The sequence below is a fragment of the Staurois parvus genome, unplaced genomic scaffold (genome assembly GCF_062004578.1).
Source record: "Staurois parvus isolate SC_StPar_1 unplaced genomic scaffold, SC_StPar_1.0 ptg000068l, whole genome shotgun sequence".
NCBI classification, from domain to species: domain Eukaryota; kingdom Metazoa; phylum Chordata; class Amphibia; order Anura; family Ranidae; genus Staurois; species Staurois parvus.
The window spans coordinates 5,227,269-5,249,634 of NW_028317864.1; the positions used below are offsets into that span (position 1 = coordinate 5,227,269).

The 22,366-nt window shown below is 41.1% G+C and overlaps 1 protein-coding gene across 1 annotated transcript in view; it reads right to left on the reverse strand.

Moving 5' to 3' along the window:
* The window catches only part of HMCN2 (hemicentin 2), a 331,848-nt gene that overhangs the window by 221,915 nt on the left and 87,567 nt on the right, over positions 1-22,366 (reverse strand). Inside the window, exons 12-15 of the mRNA XM_089669045.1 lie at positions 19,027-19,168; positions 16,753-16,880; positions 16,555-16,668; positions 15,176-15,325 (exon numbers count right to left, since the gene is read on the reverse strand). Coding sequence (XP_089525171.1) covers positions 15,176-15,325; positions 16,555-16,668; positions 16,753-16,880; positions 19,027-19,168 — 534 coding nt within the window. The remainder of the gene's footprint in view (positions 1-15,175; positions 15,326-16,554; positions 16,669-16,752; positions 16,881-19,026; positions 19,169-22,366) is intronic.

Below are 22,366 nucleotides of genomic sequence, written 5' to 3' on the forward strand. Positions count from 1 at the left end.
CGCCTCATGCACTTTATCACTTTATCTTTAGCACTGCATTTATATATTTAAGAAGTGGAAAGTGTTTGGTACAACACAGACACACCATGGATCAAGACGTGGCTCCAAACTGGATGAAAGAACCAGGAGGAAACTGGCCAGAGAGGCTACCAAGACAAAAAGTGGTCATTGTGTGCATGTGACAATATCACAAATTCTCCACAAATGTGGCTTGTATGGGAGGGTGCATGAAAATAGCCACTCCTCAAGAAAGGCCACATACAGTCACAACTGAGCTTTGCCAAAACACACCTTAAAGATTCTGAGGCCACATGGAAAAAGGTCTTTTGGTCGGATGAGACTAAAATTGAAATATTTGGTCTCAATACTACTGTAAATGATATGTCTGGCGGAAATCCAAAACAACTCGCCATCTAAAATAACATCATTCCTACAGTAAAGCATGGAGTTGGTAATATCCTGTTATGGGGGGTTTCTCTGCAGCAGGGACTGGAGCACTTGTCAGCATAGAAGGAAAAATGGATGGGGCAAAATACCGTCACATTCTTGAGGAAAATCTGCTGCCCTCTACCAGAAAGTTGTCAATGAGAAGAAAGTTCACCTTCCAACATGACAATGACCCAAAGCACACAGAAAAATTTAGGAGAAAAAGGTGAATGCCCTTCCATGGCCTAGTCAGAGCCCAGACTTGAACTCCATTGAAAATATGTGGAATGACTTGAAGACTTAAATCCACATCCGCAAATGGTTACCATCAAATTTAACTGAACTTGAGCAGCTCTGTAAAAGATGAGTGGGGAAATATTGCAAAGTCTAGATGTACGAAGTTAGTAGAGACCTATCCCAACAGACTAAAGGCTGTAATTAAAGCAACAAAATACTGACACAAGGGGGTGATTTTTTTTTTCGACTCAGTGATTCAGCTTTTGATATTTCTTTATTTTTTTCTGACATGTTGGTGTTGTATCTTCAACTTGGATGTTATAATTTGCACAGCTGTAATTACACTTCATTTTGGGCTGCAAAGCAACAAAATGTGATTATTTTAAAGGGGGTGATTCTTTTCTATACCCATTGTGTATATAATATACTTATCTGTGTAATGCTGTAATTGCATGTGACAATCGCAATAATAAACAGAAGCACACTGATATCTTTAGGCTACAGTGCCATCTGCAGTATTATCTTCAGGTTGCCATCTGAATATAAAATACTGAAAAAAAACTGATGATATAAAGTAGTTTCAATTTAGTGGATCCATGTATTAAAGCCCTTAGACTGGATTCATGCCTTTATATGCACATTTGCACACACTGCCATTGTGATCAATGAGCTCTTCAAAGTGGAGCTCCAGCCAGATATACTAGACCTAAGTTAATGCACCTCTAATGTTCATAGTACATTCTTAAATGTGTGGGGGGTTTTCAAATGCAGGCACTGTAAGTATCGGTACCTGCAGTTCCTGTAAAAAGGCTTTACAAGTGGTCACTGACTAAAATTACAATTTTGTTTCTTTATTGACTTTTATTCATTTTTAAAAACTGCAGCAATTCTTCTGGTCTGAAATGCTCACTCTGTTCTTTCCTGTGATGTACTCCATTGCCACATTTCCATGTCTATCCTCCCAGACAGCTGTTTCATTACAGAAGTCATTAGAATGATGGATGGTCTCCTGGTTTATGTATGTCTTGAAAAGTTGCTGTCTGTTACCTGGATGAGTGAACTTGTGTTTACTGCTAGCAGTTTAACATTAATCAGCAACTGACTACTTTACGCATTCCAGAGGCCAGACACTAGGTGGTTTTAACTCAAACAGCGAGTAGTAACCTATAATACCCAACCACAATTCTTCTTCCACTAATGTGATTAAAGTCCCACAAAATGGTGTTGTTTAGAATAATATACTTTGCAAAAAAAAGGGGCACATTTGTTGAACAGTGGAAATGGTGTAGACAAAAAAATGTGTCTCACGTTTTACATTTTTTTTTTTTTTTTTTAACAGTCAACTAATGGAACCTTGGATTGAATGTGAAAGGGTTAAGCTACTTTTACATTGATCCGCCGCAAAAAAATGTTTTTACAGCTCTTTTGCCACCCTTCTTTTTTTTTTATTCTTTTTTTTTTTTTTTAAGAGGACGCGTGACTTAAAAACTGCACCAAAAATGCTTCTCAGAGGCGTTTTTCAGTGCTTTCCATTTATTTCAATGGTAAGAGGCATTTTTTTTTTTTTTTTTTTAACTGAACAAACATGCTGCAAGCAGGAGTTTTTACACCGCAACAGAAGCGGAACGCCCCAGTGTGAAAATATACATAAACAAACATAGGGAGGCAGTTGCTTTTCAGGTGCTTTTTTTTAATGCAAAAATGCTTCAAAAACTCCTCATTGTGAAAGTAGCCTTAGAGCCTCTGTCAGGTCTTTATTGCTGTTTGTGTCCCTAATATGTAGATCCTTTCTCTGTTTGTCCTGGAGACTACTTTTACAGAAAATGATTGATAATTTAAAACATTACAGTTGTCCTCAGAAGAGAAGCTAAAGGCTTTTTTGCTGTGTGTTATCGCTTGTGTGCTTTGAAAATAACTGGCTGCCAACACACCAAAGTGTATGAAAATCAGACACAAAGTTTGTAACGCCACTCAAAGCACTATGGCAATGCACATCAATACATATGCATTGCCATGGTGCCATTCAAATTGCTTCACGTCAACTCAATGCATAGATAAAGGACCTAAAGGGTTTTCCCAGAATTTGGAGAAGTTTCATTTTTCTTTCCATTTTGTCCAAAGGAGAGGAAGTGAAGCCCCAGCAGGGACCCGGGACGCGGGACCCATTTACATTTCATTTTTGCATGGGTTTTTTTTTAAGCATTTGAATGGGCCCTCAAGCAGCTTCAAAACAATGAGAACAAAAAAAAAACATAGCCACATTTTTTTGGGCAACAGTGCACTGAAAGGCAAATACATATACAACATGCATTGTGGTATGCTGATGTGCATATGTGTTGGGATGCCATTGAAAATGAATGGTGATGCAGATATACAGCACACTGTATTGTGTATAGTAACTCTCATTAAGGCAACATTTAAATGAGAGTTCATATGCGGCCGCCAACAAGAATCAGATTCCTGCTGGCAGTTTTAAATGCTTTGTGCACAAACAGCTACAGGTGTCAACGGTGGCTGTCAGATTTGTACTTTGTACAAATCAATGGCAGGCGCCATTTCTGTTTGCGTGTATCTGCTCATCCGAGCAGGTACACGCCAATACCAACCCTGGACCTCTCTGCAGAGTTTCGGCCATACACAATCTGGCCAGTTTGTAATCAGTGGTTGTTGCTCCATCCAGAAGTGGCGTTTAGCCACTTCTGAATGCCACAAAGTATCTGCACACAAACTCTTGTATGAATATACTCTAGAACAGTGTCTCTCAACCTTTTTTCTATCAAGGCACCCTTTAAAATGATGCACAATCTCGGGACATGCCATTCTAAAATTTACAAAAATTAAACTAATCGTTTTACATAACGGAGCAACATCCACACACGTAGAACACCCAACGTGATTAATTCGTCCAAAGCAAATACACCTTTGCACACTGGTACTGGTTAGTAATTCCAATGTTTCTCTTTTTCCTTCATTTCTGTCCCTTGCTCAGGTAATGTGACGCCAGTGCTGACAGAGAGGGGCAGAGGAGGTGCAAGCAAGGATGTTCTGTAGGCACCTGACATCCTCATTATTGACGTCATTGGTTGTTAGTGGCTAGAAGGTTGTAATGGTGCACAATAAAAACCTGTGGCTTTTCGTAATTAAAATGCAGGTTAATCCACTCGCTGGCTTGTATACAATTGTGTAATTCTTAGGCATTTCACCCCTAAAGAAACCTGAACGCACCCTAGTTGAAAAAGGCTGCTCTATAAGATTGGAAAGCAAACATCTCCCTTCACATTCTGCCTCAGTGGCAGTGTTGTTTCTGGAACAGCAAGTGATAGTAAATCTCAAACAGCAGTTAAAAAGCACTTTTTTGGATAAAGCAGAGACAGAGTCACTATGCACTGAGACAATATTAAGGAGTCGCTGGCAGCAGTAAATGACATAAAAAGGTGCAATTCCATCCATTTACATTTGTGCAATACGTTAATTAACCTGCATCATAATAATGCAACCTATTCAAAATTGGACGTAGCTTTTTTTTGTAATGTGCTACTATGCACAAATTTAACACACATTACCACAATGCAAAGATATGATTCGGCCGAAAGCAATAAAAAGCTACAGGACTGTGGCAAATGTATTGCAGATCCTGGGATCAAAATGGATTCCTACAGATTCATATGGACAACACTTATGGGATATAATCACGTTTATCAGATCATTGTACAGGAATACAAGGAGATGATTCCCGTCAGATGTAGATGGTGGCCTAAGTTTACAAACTGAGTAGATTATGACTCAGAGAAAGAAGAGTGAAGAAAGGCTGTGGAAACTAAGGAGCAAAAAAGTGCACAATAAATAATCACATTGTATGCATTTGCAGTGTAGTCAAAAGAAAAAGAAAAATTTTTTAGAAAAAATAAACTTCTTAGCAGACAATAGCTCAAGTCTATGGAGGAGTCTACAGTACACTGGGAGAACACCACAAGCTGACTAGCAGTACTGCAGGGGTGAAACTGACATTGGCCAGTCGTATCTGAACATCTAAGAAAAGTCTGACAACATAAGGCCAGGCAGCTGAATCATGACACAGCTACGGTGGAATTTCTGGAGAAAGCATAGGAAACAGGAAACAGTACGGAGGAAAATGTGTGGAAGAGATTAGTGCAAAACATGACATCGAGGACTACTAAGATCGAGAGGCTCCTTCGTCTCGAACATGAAACGCCTCCTCTGGGAGCCGAGAACAAAAAGCTTGGTAGCCGTGCAGAGAAGTGGAAAATAATATCAGAGTTAAGTGGGATCGTGGTGGGCCGAGATGGAGCCTTAGCGCTTATAATTTAATCAGAGATCAAGAACAATGGTGGAAGGAATTATAGAGTAACAACTTGACATGGTTTATTATGCAGCAATGGTATCCATGGCATCAAATAAACCAAAGGGCTAGATGGATAATCATAATCCTAAGCCTTTGTTCTGACTTCCCGTTTAATAAAAAGAAATATACTCAAAAAGGGACAGAGAATCAATCTGAAAGGATGGCTTGTATGCAATTGGCACTGTGATAAAGTTGAAGAAGAATGTTCTTAGCAAGGTTGTGTTGTTCATAACAACCACATTTCTCTTTTGTGTTTTCTCAGAGTTCTATGTGATCACGTTGCTGTCTGGTCACTACGACATTCCTCCAAACTTTCTGAGATGGGAACGAGGGACAAAGGAGAATTACACAAAGAAAAAAAAATTATTGGTCAAACCCACAAGTAGGTTTTTGACCACTACTATTCCTTTTTTATTGGCTTTCAAAATATTCAAATGTAGCAATTCAGAAATTGGATGAAAGGTTTAGCACTGCAAAATACTTTTTGATAGATAAATAGTGCATTTTATATACATAGTTAGTCTGGCTGAAAAAAAAAAAGACAAAAGTCCATCCAGTTCAACCAAAAAAAAAAAAAAAAAAAAAATTACAATTCTATACCCACAGTTGATCCAGAGGAAGGCAAAAAAAAACAGTCCAATTTGCTCCTGCAGGGGAAAAAATTCCTTCCTGATCCCCGAGAGGCAATCGGATATACAACTACTGTATATAGATCAGACCAAAATGAGGGACAAATGAGGAGGAAAGAGGAACAGTTCCTCAAGATCAGGGACAGTTGGGAGCTATGCTATGAGTAGAAGGGATAGAGAGAAATTAATTTAAACAAAAGGAAGACCAAGCAATGATTGGCATGTGGTTGTTCAATTTCTGCTGCCACAAGGGAGACTGGCTCAAATCTTGAACAAGATCCCTATGGCTATCTGAACCTTGTCTAGTCCCTCCATGACATATAAAAGCATTCACACAAATTATTTCTGTCCAAGGTAGAAATTGATGCCTGATTGTACCTTGCTTCCTGCTTGATGCTATGTAATCCTCTCAATCTGTGCATGCTACCATTGTGGACCCAGTTTGTGTCAAGGCTTTTATATCTAATAGTTGGCACTTGCTAAGTGTCAATGCTAGGGACCTCTAGAGGATTGCAAACTACTTGATTGTCACAAGCAATACTGTAAATTAGGAGAGTTGCATGCTGTAACTAGAAAAACTACAATTTCTGGGGAAATTGTGTGAAGTGTTCTTGCCTCCACCAGTAGTCTACAACTGGAATGGGCGGAGTAACTGGGTGGAGTGACTTGAGTAACTGTTGTGTGGTTGGATTGGCTGGAGTAACTGTGAAAAGGTTTTTTCAGCTCCCACTCTAGTTTTGAACATTCCACCATTTATTCTTATGGGTCCAATTTCACCACAAAAACGCCGATATTTCATGAACCATTTGGCGAAACGTTCCACAAAGTAATAGCACACCAATCGGGAATAATCCGCACGTTTCGGTATATTACTGTCTATGTAGTGTAAAAACTGTGGGAGGAGTTAGGGTGGTAAATTTGGCTATAATATTAAGAATATATATGTGAGATAACAGTAAGTGGTCTTGCCATGCAAGAACACTTAAATAGATATTTGTGGCCAACATTAGGACCTATTCAGTTTTTTTTGCTCTAGGTGCACCTAAAAGGGAACTGGGAGTTTGTCTGCTCAGATGCAAGTTTGCTGGATAATTATTGATGAGACCTATTTACCCCACACTCCCTCGCTAGCACACTAATGTGAATACTTGGTAAATTCAAGTATGGGGAGCAGTGTTGCCGACCGTCAGTATTTTTACTGGCAACCAGTAAAAACGGGCACTTTTCCCCTGCCAGGAAATGCCAGTGACAGGAAAAGGTTGCCAGTTAAAAATATGGCTGTGCGCCAGGCTAAGATCATCCAAGTGATTGCTACAGTGTGTTTGGGCACTGCCGGTGGGGCCAAGTTTGGGAGAGGTGGTGCCTCAGCATGTCATGGTGCAAGGGAACCAAGAGTAGTGGCCGGGAGTGTGACTGTCAGTGCTGTTTAGACTGGAGTGGACTGAAGGGACCACGTGGCGTGGATTGAGACATGTGTCATGACAGTGAGGTCTCACTATGACAGTGTGTGTACCTGTCCATTCTAATTTTTTACCCACTCTTAGCAGTGACTAAGTAAATAAAGAGAAATACAGGGAGAAACTAGAGCAGTCTTTTACCCCTATAATTCCTCCAAAATTGTTATTAGATTCTTGAGCAAAGAGCATCTTCTGATTCTTATACAATTACTAACACTAATAATCTTTATTTCTTTATGTGTTCTTCCCACTGGCAACCAAAAAAAAAAGTATTCTTTCCACCAAATCACCAGTGTAATAGGGAGCTTCTCTTGCTGACCACCACATAGTTACATAGTTAGTCTGGCTGAAAAAAGACAAAAGTCCGTCCAGTTCAACCATAAAAAAAAAAAAAAGTTCTAATTCTCCACCCACAGTTGATCCAGAGGAAGGCAAAAAACCCAGGAAAGCACGATCCAATTTTCTCCTGCAGGGGAAAGAATTCCTTACTGATCCCCCGAGAGGCAATCGGATATTCCCTGGAGTGTAGGAAAGTCCTAATCCCGATGGACATTAGTCTAAGGGGATCTCTCTCCCACAGACCACCAATCTAAGGGGGCCCATCTCCACTGAACATCAATGGACAACACCCCTTTTCCACTGACAACCAATGTAACGAAGATCCACAATACAATGAAGAAACTGGAGTTCAGCTTTAAAGCATTAAGTGGGAGAGCAGCTTCAGTGTGCATTTGGACAGTCAGAGACAAGTGGAGCCAATGTGTTATTATGTGCCCCAGGGAATGCCCCTTCTCTCCCTAATATTCAATTTCTCATTATAATATATGTCAGTAACAAAAATGTTTTAATTCCATATCTGTTTGAGGTCTTCACATGCCTGTTGAGTTATTCATGTCCTTCTGAGTTAGCCCCTTCTTCTCCTCCTAATGGGCCTGTAATGTCTGGGTGCCCCCCAGGGCTAAGCTTCTTCTTTCATCAAGCTGTTACAAGTCTACTATTACAGACTCTAAAGCATTTTCCAGCTGTACCTTGTGGATCAGACATAGGAACAAGGCTGGAAGAGGTTTGTTATTGTCAGGAGATTATATAGTCGGAAGATAGATGGAAGCCATGTCCAAATTTTGCTGTGAAAGTGAAGCTTTGACAGCCCAATTGTTTTGGTAGCGGAAGGCAGACAGCAAGCTAACTAGAAAACAATAAAATGTTATAGAACGTCCAGCGTCACATTGTAAAGTGGGGCCAAAATGAAGCCCATAAATAGTCTTCCACTAACATGGATGTTATAAATGTGTCTGGTTTTGCTACAATAGGTTCTGAAAGAAACAAGCAAGAGGAACTCCTTTTTTTTAGGCTGGGGCAAAATCTATTGCCAGAGGTAAATGCAAGTAAATTTACCATAAAGCTGAGCTTTAAGCAGATGTAAAAGATACCAAAAAATGCTGCTCTAAGTGGTTGTAGAGGTAGAAGGTTTTTTTAACATTAATGTATTTTCTGCATTAGGGTAAAAAAACTTTTTGTGTGCAGCTCCCCTCCCCCATACACTTACCTGAGTACGATCCTGATCCAGCTTTGTGTCTGAGATCAGCAGCTTTCTCTGCCCTCTTCCTCCTCACTAAACATGGAGGCAGCAGTGGGGAGCCATTGGCTCCTGCTGCTGTCAATCACAGCCTGCGAGGAGAGAGCAGAAGTGGAGCAAAGCCACATCATGTCTCTCTATAGCAGGGATCTCCAAACGTTCTAAACAAAGAGCCAGTTTACTATCCTTCAGACTTCAGAAGGGCCAGACCAGAGCCAGTGGGAGTACAAAATGTCCTGGTGTCAGTAACAATACCCCATTGTTGGGGTCAGTGGGGGGAATAGTGCCCCAGTATTGGTGTCAGGTGGAGGAATAGTGCTCCATCATTGGCATAAATGGGAGGAATATTGCCCCATTGTTGGTATCAGTGGGAGGAATAGTGCCCCAGCATTGATGTCAATGGGAAGAATAACTGTATGCCCCATTGTTAATGCCAATGTGAGAAATAGTGCCTCAAGGGCCACCTCTAGCCCCTGGGTTGCAGTTTGGAGCCCACTGCTCTAGAGACACACACACAGTGTGGCTTGGGATCGAACCAGCATAAGTGCCCCCTTAGCAAGTGGCTAGCTCTGGGGGCACTTGGCAGGGGGGTGAAGCCAGGAGCATCAACGCGGGACCCCAGAAAAGGAGGTTTGGAACTGTGCTGTGCAAAACTATTACGCAAAGCAGGTATGACATACAACTTTTACAACTTTTTTTTGTTAAAGTCTTTAGAATCACTTTAATACATCATGCAGTTTATAAGCACACATAGTGTAAGTACCAGAATTTGTACTTAGTCTCTTGCAGTCCCCTGTACATGTACAGCATGCAAGTATAACTTTTTTTATTTTAAATTAAAAAAAAAAATAGTTACAATCACTTTAGGAAGGAACTGTAGAAAACAAGTTAGACAAATTAGTGAACGGCTAATATTATCTAGAAAACACTGAAAATATGCAGTCAGAATGTTTGCCCAGCTTACCTTAAAGCAGGGTTGGGCAACTGTGGCCCTCATGTCCCATGAGGCATTGCAAAACTGACAGTTACTTCCTGTGAGTAGGCACTGCTGTGTCACACATACAGTACATTATTCACAGAGCCTGCCTTCTGATCTACAGAGGTGCTGAGAGGAGGGGTTTCAGGAGGTGGAACAGTGCAGGAATCACTGCTTGCAGGTGTAGCAATCGTGCACACAGAGATGGACACGGTCATCCATCTTGCTAAGGATCCTCCATCTTGTATCTCTCCTCCTGCAATCCCCCCCCCTCCCTCTCTATTGAGTGACACGTGGTCCCTGTGTGCTGGGTTCAAAAGTGCACAGGCAATCAGACCCAGCGGGACAGCTTCATGGTTATAAATCCCAAATTAGCTGGTGCCCGGGTGTCTGTTAGCTTCTCAATCTGAGAGAATCGTAAAATCATAAACCAGTCCTTCACTGGGCTTCAAAGACATTCCAGCTAGCCGTAAAAAAAACACCACATTTAAAATCCACTTTTCCATATAATGTTATATCAAGAGATGGGAAATAATTACATAAAAACCAAGCATACAGTATATTCGGATAGCTCAGTTTAATGCGAGTCGTCTGATATCTTACACCCCCTAGCTGAAGTCTACAGGAGAGCAGAAAGTCATATAGTTCCAGCTGAAATAGTCAGCTATGCCATGTTTGATATCTAGACGTTCAGCAGATGATTCTGCATATTAATCTACCCGTGGATAGAATGTTACATGTACCTAGGGAAGGTTATTGCCCATGGTATAATTTGGGAGGGATTTTGGTTCTAGTCTGAGTCCCCCGCCTACAACACCCCTCCCCAAATGAGGCGATTGGTTCTCTGCTGTAAGGAGACACCCTGCTGAGTTCCTAGAAAAGGCTGTTATGCTTGGAGAAGTTTAAGAATTCTCCCCTTTTAACATCAGGAACCAACTTGGGAGACAGTACCCTTTGCCCTGAAACTTGATCTGCTTAACCCAGGACTTTTGGCAAGTACTCTACCTCTCTAAAACGTCTGTTATCTCTTCGCTGTGTTATTGCTCTCTGTATATCTTCCCAGACAATGATTGAGAACAATTCTTGACACTGGCAGGTCTCAGCTTTGCAAAGGGGGCAGTGCGTGCTATAAATTCTGCAGGGTGCCCAAACTTTTGCAGACGCCATTTTTTGTTTTCTGTTATTTTGAAAGTGTAAATGATGGAAATAAAATCTAACTTTTGTTGACATATTATAAGAATGTCTAATCTGTAATTTGATGCCTTTTGGAGATTTTTCCATCTTTCCTTGGCTTCTTTATGCACATTAATACAGATTTTTAGCTGGGGTGCCCGAACGTTCGATCCCCACTGTGTGTGTGTGTGTGTATATATTTATATATATATATATATATATATATATATATATATATATTTTGACTACATCTTTTTCTGTAAATATTGTTATTGCACTCTTCTGACCTTTTTAGTAATAAATCCTATTATCTGAAAAGTGTTGAACTGTTTCCAGAGGGCTCCTTAAATGTGGGGTGGATGTGTTTGTTTCCTGAAAGGTGTGCTCTGTTACATAGTTGGTAAGGTTGAATAAAGACACTGGTAAATCCAGTTGAACCTGCGTGTGTCTTTATTTCACTGCCATTTTCAATATCCCTATACATTGTGTTCTCTAAGAAACTTCTAAAAGCTTTTGAATTTATACAAATACCTTGCTGACAACACCGACTGTGGAAGGGAATTCCACATCCTTACTGTCCTAACAGTAAGAAAAAACCCTTACCCAGTTTAGGATTGAACGGTTTCTCTTCCACCTTCATTGCATGGCCACGTATTCCTTGAGACCTTAGATTGAATAGTTTTCTTACAATGATCTAGTCCCCAATTAAAATTTAGGCTGACTGGCACTTTCCTTTAAACTATCTATATCACCCATGCCCAGGAACGTAATAACCCCATTGTGTCTTGGTGGTATCGATATCCTACTAGCCCGAATACATGTTGGAGATACTTCCAGGCCCCTGGCACCATGATGCATATCTGGGGCACCTGCCCGCATATTATCCCTGTCTGGGATAAAATACTACAGTTTTATGACAAACTTGTTGGGGACAAATTCCCAAATGAACCTCGCCTAACTATACATTCTATGTTGCCAGGCAACTAAAGACAAACCAAGAAAAGTGTAATTTGACATTTCCTTACAGGAGCCTGCTGTTATTGCTACACATTGGAGGCAACCGTCTGTACCCTCCTTTGCTGATTGGGCTTGTGAAATGAACATGATCGAACACCTGGAACACATAGTAGAATGGGAGGATCATAAGACTGAATCTTACAAACTTATGTGAACCGTCTGGTCACATTTCTGGTTTTCCTCCAATTTTGTTTCTTCTGGGGCCTCTCAGGTATAAATGGCATAATCCTCTCCCTCATTCTTCCCCCTTTCTTTTTTTTCCTGCCCCTCCATTTGTGTATTTATTTATTTTTTCTTTCCCCTTTACTTCGTTCTCTACCTCTCTCTATGGACTTAATATCTTTCAATTATTTCTCGTACACATGGCTCTCTGGACTGCCCTGTTCTGTTTATTATATAGTTGATAGCACCACTATTCCCTTTTTTCATTGTGATATCTTACGTTATAATATTGATGGTTATGGAGCTAACAATATCTGCAAATGCTTTGCTAATCTTAACATGTCTTGATGACCTTTACTTTCTCACAAACCTTGAGATGTCTCGTCTTACCTTACTTTGGCCTATATGCATCATTTATTGGACATAGACATGTACTCTTACTGTTAAAACACAGAATAAAACAGTTTCAACATAAAGATTTAGGTTGTATCCACACAGGAACAGACAACTGACATAACGCTTTACGTCTCTAGCAGCTGCCTGTTCCCAACTGTGGTAGGGGACATTGTGGTGTGCGATTCAGCGCATCATGCACAGTTTTTTTTCTAAACTTTATTTAAAGTGCACAAAAGTATGCATTATTTGTGGTGCTGTAAAGTAGCGGGATACACTGCTCTGCTGAATAGTTCCAATTGATTCTGTACAGTGCGCTGCGATATGATGCGGCACATGTGCATTTTATCACAGTACGCTGCAGCTCTGTTGCAGTGAGAATGGGTCACACAGAAAACACCTATAAAACACCTGTCACTGCACTATGTTTGAGCTACCCTTATAAATTGCAATCACATCCCCTCATAAAAAAAAATTTATTTTTACAGTTGATCCTCATAACTGAGGTCCTCCAGCCCCCTTGTTAGCTTTGTTGCCCTTCTCTGGATTCTCTCTAGTTAAAGCTCTACCTTTCTGAGGACTGGTGATCACAACTGGACAGTATACTCAGATGTGGCCGGAAAAGAGTTTTGTAATGTGTAGAACGAATGCATGCAAATAGTCTGCTAGCCTTGCTTGCTGCAGCTTGGCATTGCATGATGTTGCTGAGTTGGTGATCTGATAGGACCCCTCGATCCTATACCACCTTTGATTCCCTAGAAATTCTCTCCCTAGCGTGTAACTTGCATTCATATTCTTAGCTTCCATGTGCAATACTTTACATTTTTCAATATCAAACCACATCTTCCATATATCTGCCCATCCCTATTTTAACTAGGTCTTCTTGTAAAGTTACTATATCCTGTTGTGTTATTGCTCTGCTTAGCTTTGCATCCTGTTTTGTATTAGCTTTGTATGCTTTCACAGAAAGGAAAAACACAGACAGTAAAAAAATAATAATAATTTAAAGCAACAGTGCACAAATAATAATCAAGCACACAAAAATTTATAAAACACAAAAATAAAAGGACACTAAAATAAAGGGTTAGTTCAATTTAAAAAAAAATGGCTTATGCAGTCCATAAACATCATTCCATAATGCTAAATTAATCCGATTTTAAACAAATGTATTTATGCTTCCCATACCTGTAGGCCATGTGTGCACAGATGAATCTTGCCCCAAATGCTTCTGATTTTTCACAGCTCTGTCCTGTCCTGTTTTCTAAAATGGACCAGCCATTAGGACAAGCACCCCCTACATTGGTACATGAGAGAACACTCTCCTTCTGAGCCCAGCACAGGCACAGCACTATCTCCTGTTGCTGCAGATGACCTCAGCAGCTGCAACGTTCTCTCTCCCATTGAAGCCACTGAACTCATTTGATCAGCAGAGAGCACAATGCGCATGTGCAGGACTCGGAAAAAGAACAGCATTTGCTCCTCTTCTGCTAGGGGGCTCTTGCCCTAATGGGTGGTCCATCCTAGAGAAGAGGACATGATGGAGCTGTGAAAACGTTTGGGCCAGACTTCACTTTGCACACAAATGGTATGGGAAGAGCATAAATGCATAGTTTTAAGTTCAGATTTCTGGAATGGTGTTTGCAGACTGAATGGACTAGTTTTAAAAAAAAGGTTTACTAACCCTTTAAATAAAAGCTATGGTAAAGAAACCCCTTAAAAAAAACACCCTTCAAATAAAGGGGAGAAAAAAAAAAGTAGAACTTCTGCCTAAACAGTTCAAAGAGCAAAAATAGAGAATTCCCACTTTGGCAAACTTTCACCAAAAAAAAAATTACAAAATTTTAAGTTAAATCACATTTTAGACAAAATCCCACCACTCAGCCCTAGTGTGGAGTGTTTTTCATGTGATATGACCATCCTAGCTGCCCAGATTGCATGGTGGACTTCTATGCTTCAGCTGTGTTTTATAGAGTGTGTCAATGTAGCTTAGAGAATAATACGATCTTTGCTTATTAAGCCGTGATCAGAGCATTGTAATTATCTTCCAGCAGATTTTAAAGCCTCAGATTACAATAGCAGCCTAAATGCCATGAACCGTCCAAGGCTGGAAGGGCAATGAACCCCGAGGGAGACACTAGAGTTGGTAAAGTGTTTCCAGCCAGGTCAGAGCCAGTAGCACCAGGAAATTTTATCTTGAATACAGAGAGAAGAGAATTACAAATTAGTCTCTATTCACAGACTGAGGTATTTTCCACTTCAATAGAGGGATTTTATTCCTTCACTGCTGCTGAGAGAGAAAGCAGATTATTAATATATGTAGACCTAGAACTCAGGAGTACCAAGGCTGTAATATTGGGGTCTTAGCAAGGACTTTTCAAAGCCTTCTGTTAACGATGTTAGAAAGACGAGAAGCTGTAGGCACCAGGTTTTGAGGTGATACCAAGGGACTTGAAAGCTTTTTGAAAATGTAAATGTCTAAACATTTTGAAAGAAAAACCCCATCAAAAAAAGATGCTAGACAGTACCAGAAGGTTCTTCCTTTGTAGAATTTATGAGCGTGACCAGCATATGATTTTGCTCTGTGTAAGAAAATAAATGGCTAAATGTTATGCTCAAACTAGTCTAATGTCTTCTAAACAGAAACAGCTCAGTTTTTACAAATAAGCTGGCTAAACAGGTAAGGATTCTCATATTCACAAATGTGACATTATTTACACAATACACATCTATGAGACTAATAAATAAAGAATAGCAGGGTTTACTTACTGCCAACTTCTACATGTATTATATCAGATGATGTTCCTGCCTCATTAGAGGCCACGCAAGTGTATTCTCCAGCGTCTTCTGCTGTCACCTCCTGCAATGTTAGAGTCCCCCCATGGGGGCCACTAATAAGGGCTGTTACTTCCTTGTCACCTGAAATCACACCACAACCATTATGAATTCAACAATGGCCTATGGTACATAGTAATGTCTACCTGCATCGTCATTATATTAAAGTTTGTCATAGCAGCCTTTTGATGTCTTTCCCAGTGCGGTGAAACAACATGGACCACAGGAAGTGAGCTTCCTTTTAGTGTACGACATATCACTACCAGGGCATTTTGTGGCAAAAACCAAGAGGTTGGCCATGGTCTGTGTGTGTGTGTGTGCGGACTTGCATAATGCCTGGAGCACTACACTATTGAATCGCCGGAAAATGCACTCTCTTCTGAGCCATTTTATCTGCTGAATGCAGAGAAAGATAGACTTAGTAGCTACCATGCTGTCAAGTTAGAGAGCAGATAAAACAGGTTGTATGTGGCATGAATACTCGCATTAGGCCTGTGTTGTTGGGTCCCCCACCAAAAGAGAGAGAGAGTTTGTTTGACAAAGTTGCATTGGGCCTCGTTGACACATGGTCAGCCCTTGTGGTGACTTCTGGAAGTCAAAGTGATTAGGATTTAGTGTTTGATGTGAAGACTTTAGTCATATTTGACTGTCCTTTAATGGAGTGGTCTAACCTAATGGAGTGTTTTGTAGGAAATGCCATCAGATCGTCTGGCTTACATGTTAGGAATTAGGTTGCTATTACAGTTAACATTGCTCTGTGAAGAAGTTCTTTCTAACCTATGGCTGAAATAAAAGTTCAGAACCAAATACCCCTCTTGGGAGGTTAAAGCCTCTCATGTGTTCTCCGTGATGTTGGGTGTCTGTGTCACCATTACATACACAATTTGGTTGTACTAATTTTGTTTAAAAGAACAATAGCATCAAGGTTGAAAACAATACTGAATTTGCATTACATTTCAAAGTTTATCTACATTCTTATTTTTTTAACGCAAGTAGGTTTCAATGACTTTTTCACTGTCAGGTAGAAAGTGGAACACCCTGATGGACACCACCACCCATTGGAGGCCTTGGAGATGCTGGGTCTTCCTTTCCTATTCTGTCTGTCACATGGACAAAAAAGTAAGAGGAAATCTCCCTCAAGGAAATACAGACAGAAATAGAATCCATGGGACTGAAACCAAAAACACAATGCATGTATATAAATTGGACATATTTTATTGATCTAGAAACTATTTGGTACAGAGTTTAGGAAGATCATTGTCTTTCTAGAAAATCAACCACACAGGTTGTAGCATAAAAAACATGGCTCTTACCTTTGTACCATATGATTAGTGGCTCCGGGAGCCCCTCGGTGCTACATTCTAACACAGCATCCTCTCCTATGGGCACCTGCAGTGAAGGCTTTACAGCAGTGGCTTTAGGACGTTCTGCCAAGTATAAATGCTAGGATTAATCCAATGTTCCATTTAAAGAGCCACCCAATCAGAAGGCCTTTACAGTTAAGCATTTACCAGTGTATATTAGAGTTACTGACTGCTCATCTGTTCCTAAATAATTGGAAGCCACACAGCTGTAATTCCCAGAATCCTCCTGGCTTGCGTCTTTTATCAGCAGGATATTTCCATCAATTATTGTGTGTCTATGTTACGAAGAAAAAACATAGAAGACTTTTAAAGTAGGGTTCCTCTTAGTTCCTTTAATTCCATTGGTCAATTCAAACCCTTAATGATCCCATGAACACATTCTAGGAGGCCAATTCTGTATCCAACCTTTCTTGACAGCTTTTAAAGGGAATGTACAGCTTTTTATTTTTTAGATAAACATAACATGTAAATAAAATAAATCAGATTAATAGGTCTTCATTTTTTAAACCTTGCTGCTATGTACCGTTTGTAATCATATGTAAATCACAGCAGCCATATCTTTCCATCACATACTCTGCCTGAAGTTTATATTAAAGAAAATCTGTGCTTTTTCCATGCAGGACATAGCCACAGGTTCACATTAATGGTGGCCCCTGTAGTAGCAAATACTCTATTTTTTTTAGTCCTTCAGTACTGGCTGCCAGTGAAAAGAAATGCCCTGTACTACTGAGTATTGGGATCATGTGTGTCACGCCCCTTCCTTCCATGTGACAGCACCCTTGTCAACTGTCTGCTTGGACACCATCACTTGTGTTCTCACATAGTCTCAGACTCCATCATCAGTCCTGTGTAAGCTCAAACAAGGATCAGCTTGGGAAGTACACAGGGCTAACTATCTTCACTTTCGCTAGGTAACAAAGTGGCAAGGTAGAGTAAACCTTCCACGTGTGTCCATTCACACACAGGGCCGCAGTTTGGCCCTGCCCCTCTCTCCCCTCATTGTCTGACTGGCTGTGATTGACAGCAGCAGGAGCCAATGAGGATGCAGAGACCTGGGACAGCCGAGGCTTTCTTTCACATCGCTGGATCGTGATGGGGCTCAGGTAAGTATTGAGGGGGCTGGGGGAGCTATTGTACACAGAAGGTTTATTTACGTTCATGCATAGCAAACCTTCAGCCTTTACAACCACTTCAATGTGTAAATGCATTAAGGTAATAAACATTCTACCTATAAAACCACTTTCATTTTGGCACCCAATGCATGTGAAGATTAGACACTGAGCTGCACATGCCCTGCTCAGTGTGCAATCTGAAGAAACATGCTAGCGTGTTATGATTGAAGCCGTGTATGCTGAAAAGCGCCAACTGCATTTTTGATAACTGTACTGTACTTTTTTTAATAAACTCAAGATTTTACAAGCAACAATGGTTGTGCGGATCAATTATATGGAAACATGCACTTAAGAAGCTTTTATTCCAGAAGGGACAAACTGAGTCTTTTTTTCAATAAAAGTCTACCTGCTAGCAATTATTAACACACTATAGTTCCGCTTTAAGGCAAACACTGCATTAATGACTCAATATATTTCCTCACAGCAAATACACTATAGTTTTTCTTTAAGAAAGGGTATTGTTTGCACTCTCTGACACAAAAATAGTCACTAAAAGGATGGATATCTTGAAAATATTGAAAAACAAACAAGCAAAAAACAGTCACAAAAATGACTTTCAGGCAAATATTACAATAACTGTGGTCACTGAAAATACACTTCAGTATCCATTTAAAGAGGAATTCCAGGTAGGGATTTTTTATACTTAGTTACATTAGTCCAGCTTGGACCAATGTAATTATACACATACCATACTACGAATAAAGGCAAAGTGTTTTCTGACTGGAGAGGGTAGAGATGCAGGGCATTGACATCACATTCTCCTCCTTGTCCAATCAGAGAACTCTTTGTATTCAGAGAATGCAAAGCATTTGCTAAATGGTGACCATGCAGAGTGGCTGACCTCCCGTATTCAAAATGCAGCAGGCCAGCTGCTCAGAGAGGAACCTGGAAGCAAGTGGAGGTCACTTCAGTGTCAGGTCAGTGTCTACTTCAGTGATTTCCAACTTCCAGGGGCATCGGCCAGGTATATACATAGTTGCATTGGTCTAAGCTGGACCAATGTAACTACATATTAAATATCCATACCTGGAATTTAACTTGAAATTGTTAAAATAAATTCTAGTGTACAGTATGCAAATGAGGACATGTGGAATAATATGTTATATCCCAAACCAACCAATCAGAATTTTATTTTCAGTTTCTTGGTTTCCTTTAGTTGATTGGCTGCTGTAATATGCGCACTCGTTCAGACATACCCCACTCCCTGTAAGCATGGACTAAATGTAATTTAAATTTTTTTTGTACATACTTGCTGTCATTGATGAGGAAGATGTCCCCGTGTTTCCAGGAGATCTGAGGTTCAGGGTACCCTGATACATCACACTGAATTCTCACCTCCCCTCCGTGGGACAGTTGGCTGGAACTTGACTCCACGTGTATACGTGGAGGCTCTAAAATACAGCAAATCGGTTACACAGATTGGTACTTTTGGATATTATATATGATAATGAAACCATACAAAATGTAATGTTTTTAATATTTTCAGTGTCCAGTTGAATTAGGTACAGTTCTAGGTGTGTTTCTGTTGTTTAGTACAAGTGTAAATTACATATAGTACAGCGCTCCCTTCCTGTATGTTATGCAGCCTCATTTCAGACTGATGTCAGTTGTACTATAAGATATACAGTGCAAAAAAACTAAGAAATAGGTTTTTTTTGTATCACTTTTGCTAATTATTATTAAAATTCCCTGGCTAATTGCAGCAATGGATGTCTTTTGAGTTACTGGTATGATATTAATTAGATTTTATTGTGTGTAAATGTCGAGAAATTTCATGTATGAAAGAATCTAACAAGAAATACTGATAACAGAAAGATTGCAGGGTCTGTCCAAATGAAGATAAGTATCTTGGATCTAGGTGCGCTCATCAGCCTTTGGCCTCTTATAAGGAACAAGTACTCAAAGCACAGATTTTCCTGCTATAATTCCTAACTCAGTTCCTGTCCACTTGGGAGTTTTGGGTCTCTATTCCAGTCTCTGGTACATTCTTCCTAATATGAAATAAAAAATAAACCCAGCAGGAAGAGTGGGAACTCCTATAATGGGCACAGCAGTTGTGCATTCCAGGTAACTCGGCATAAAGATTTCGCCAATACAGTCTCCAAGCGATAGAAAGAAACTAAGGTGGTTTAACTCTCCGGCATCTACCAAACCTGATATATAATTTTTGTGTGGACTGACCCCTTAGGGTACCTACAGACTTTAAACTGCAGCTAGCCATGCTTGCAAGAACTATCTACTGATAAATAGATTGTCATACAAATATGTACATTTTCAAATGGGCAATGTGATTGGCTGGGAAAAGCCATCCTAACTTGGCCAGGAAAAGCAGTCCTAAATTGTTTCTCCATGCAAGCTCAAGCAGGTGGTATAAATTAACATTCCCTGGCCTGACTGTAAGTGCTTGGGTTGAGCAAATGTTATGTTTTATTTGTAGGTATCTTAATGCTTAATGTCTACAATCGCCTAAGCGCCCACCTCACTGACAACAACCTCCTCGATCCACTACAGTCTGGCTTCCGTCCCCTACACTCCACCGAAACCGCCCTACTAAAAATCACTAATGACCTGCTAACCGCCAAAGCTAATGGCCACTACTCAGTCCTCCTACTCCTTGACCTCTCCGCGGCCTTCGACACAGTCGACCACCCCCTCCTTCTTAATAAACGACACTCCCTTGGCATCAGAGACTCCGCTCTCTCCTGGCTCTCCTCCTATCTATCCCAACGCTCCTTCAGCATTGCCTATAACGCTACCACCTCCCTTTCTCTCCCCCTCTCTGTTGGGGTCCCCCAAGGTTCTGTCCTCGGGCCCCTTCTCTTCTCCATCTACACCTCCTCCCTTGGCAAACTGATAAACTCCCACGGCTTCAACTATCTCCTCTATGCCGATGACACGCAAATTTACCTCTCCACCCCTCAACTCACCCCTTCAGTCTCCGCCCGTATCACCCACCTACTGAACGACATATCAGACTGGATGTCGCTCCATTTCCTCAAACTGAACCTTTCCAAAACCGAGCTCCTGATTTTCCCCCCAGCCCGTGCGCCCCCACCCTCTCCATCACGACCAACAACGCCACCATCAGTCCCACACCACAAGCCAAAGTCCTAGGTGTCACTCTAGACTCAAACCTGTCCTTCCAACCCTATGCCTAATCGTTGGCAAACTCATGCAGGCTCCACCTCCGCAACATCTCCAAAATACGTTTGTTCCTAACCCCAGACACTACTAAACTACTCATTCACTCCCTTATTTTCTCACGTCTGGACTACTGCAACTCCCTTCTCACCGGCCTACCTCATCGCAGACTATCCCCTCTTCAGTCTATCCTGAACTCAGCAGCCAGACTCATCCACCTCACCAACTGCTCCGCTTCTGCCACCCCCCTCTGTCATTCCCTCCACTGGCTCCCGATTGCCCAAAGCATTAAAATTCAAACTACTAACATTGACGTACAAAGCCATTCATAATGCTGCCCCAAACTACCTCACCGACCTGATACCCAAACACCACCCTACCCATAATCTTCGCTCCTCACAAGACCTCCTACTTTCTAGCTCCCTGGTCTCCTCCTTCCACACCCGACTGCAGGACTTCTCCAGGACTTCCCCCATCCTCTGGAACTCACTACCCCAATCCATCAGACTGTCACCTACCCTCCTCACCTTTAGGCGCACCCTGAAAACCCATCTCTCTTCAGGGAAGCCTACCCCGCCCTCACCTAACAGCAGATCTCCTCTCTTCCCACCACTCCATCCCCCACAGCCACTTCCTCCTGTACCACTATCCCCTCCCTCCTAGATTGTAAGCTCGAAAGAGCAGGGCCCTTGAATCCCTCGTGCTCTGTTTTGTTACTGTATTGTTTCATGTACTGTCCCCCACTATAATGTACAGCGCTGAGCAAACTTTTTAGCACTATATAAATACTGTATAATAATAATAATAATAATAATGCAGGTCATCAGCTTCTGACAGGCATAATTCAGCTCCCTCAGGAAAATAAATCTGGTGTATACTGAAGAGAGCTCCATAAACCGACTAGGTCAGCTGTGCAAACTTGTAACAGTGATGACAACAGACTTGCATCTCTCAGACGAAGACTGTTCTCACAGTGGTATCGCACCCCGGCACACCTCCACTCTATCTTGCCCTCCCTGCCAGATACTTCAACAAAGGTACGTTACTGCATATATGATAGCCGTGCCTTTGGGTATCCCCTTTTTGGACTCCTGATAAAGAAAATAACAGACCCAGCAACCTTCTTGCTGCACCACACAGATTTGTCCACCACCAAGTATAAACACTCCCTCACCATACACTTACTGCATGCTGCCAAAACACTCATCCCTAAAGTTTGGAAACCCACCAAAACCCTGGAGGTCTCCATTTGTTTCCATAGCATTGAACAGCTTGGAGAGATGGAGGAATTCTTGCACATTAGTAGAGGAACAGTGTCCTCATACACTTCCACTTGGACTAGATGGTTCATATTTAAAGACTCGGATTTCTATAAGCAACATATCCACTCTCCCAGATAATACCTTGAGGAGTCCTCTGGTATGGCTCTCTTCTAATGGAGACTGACC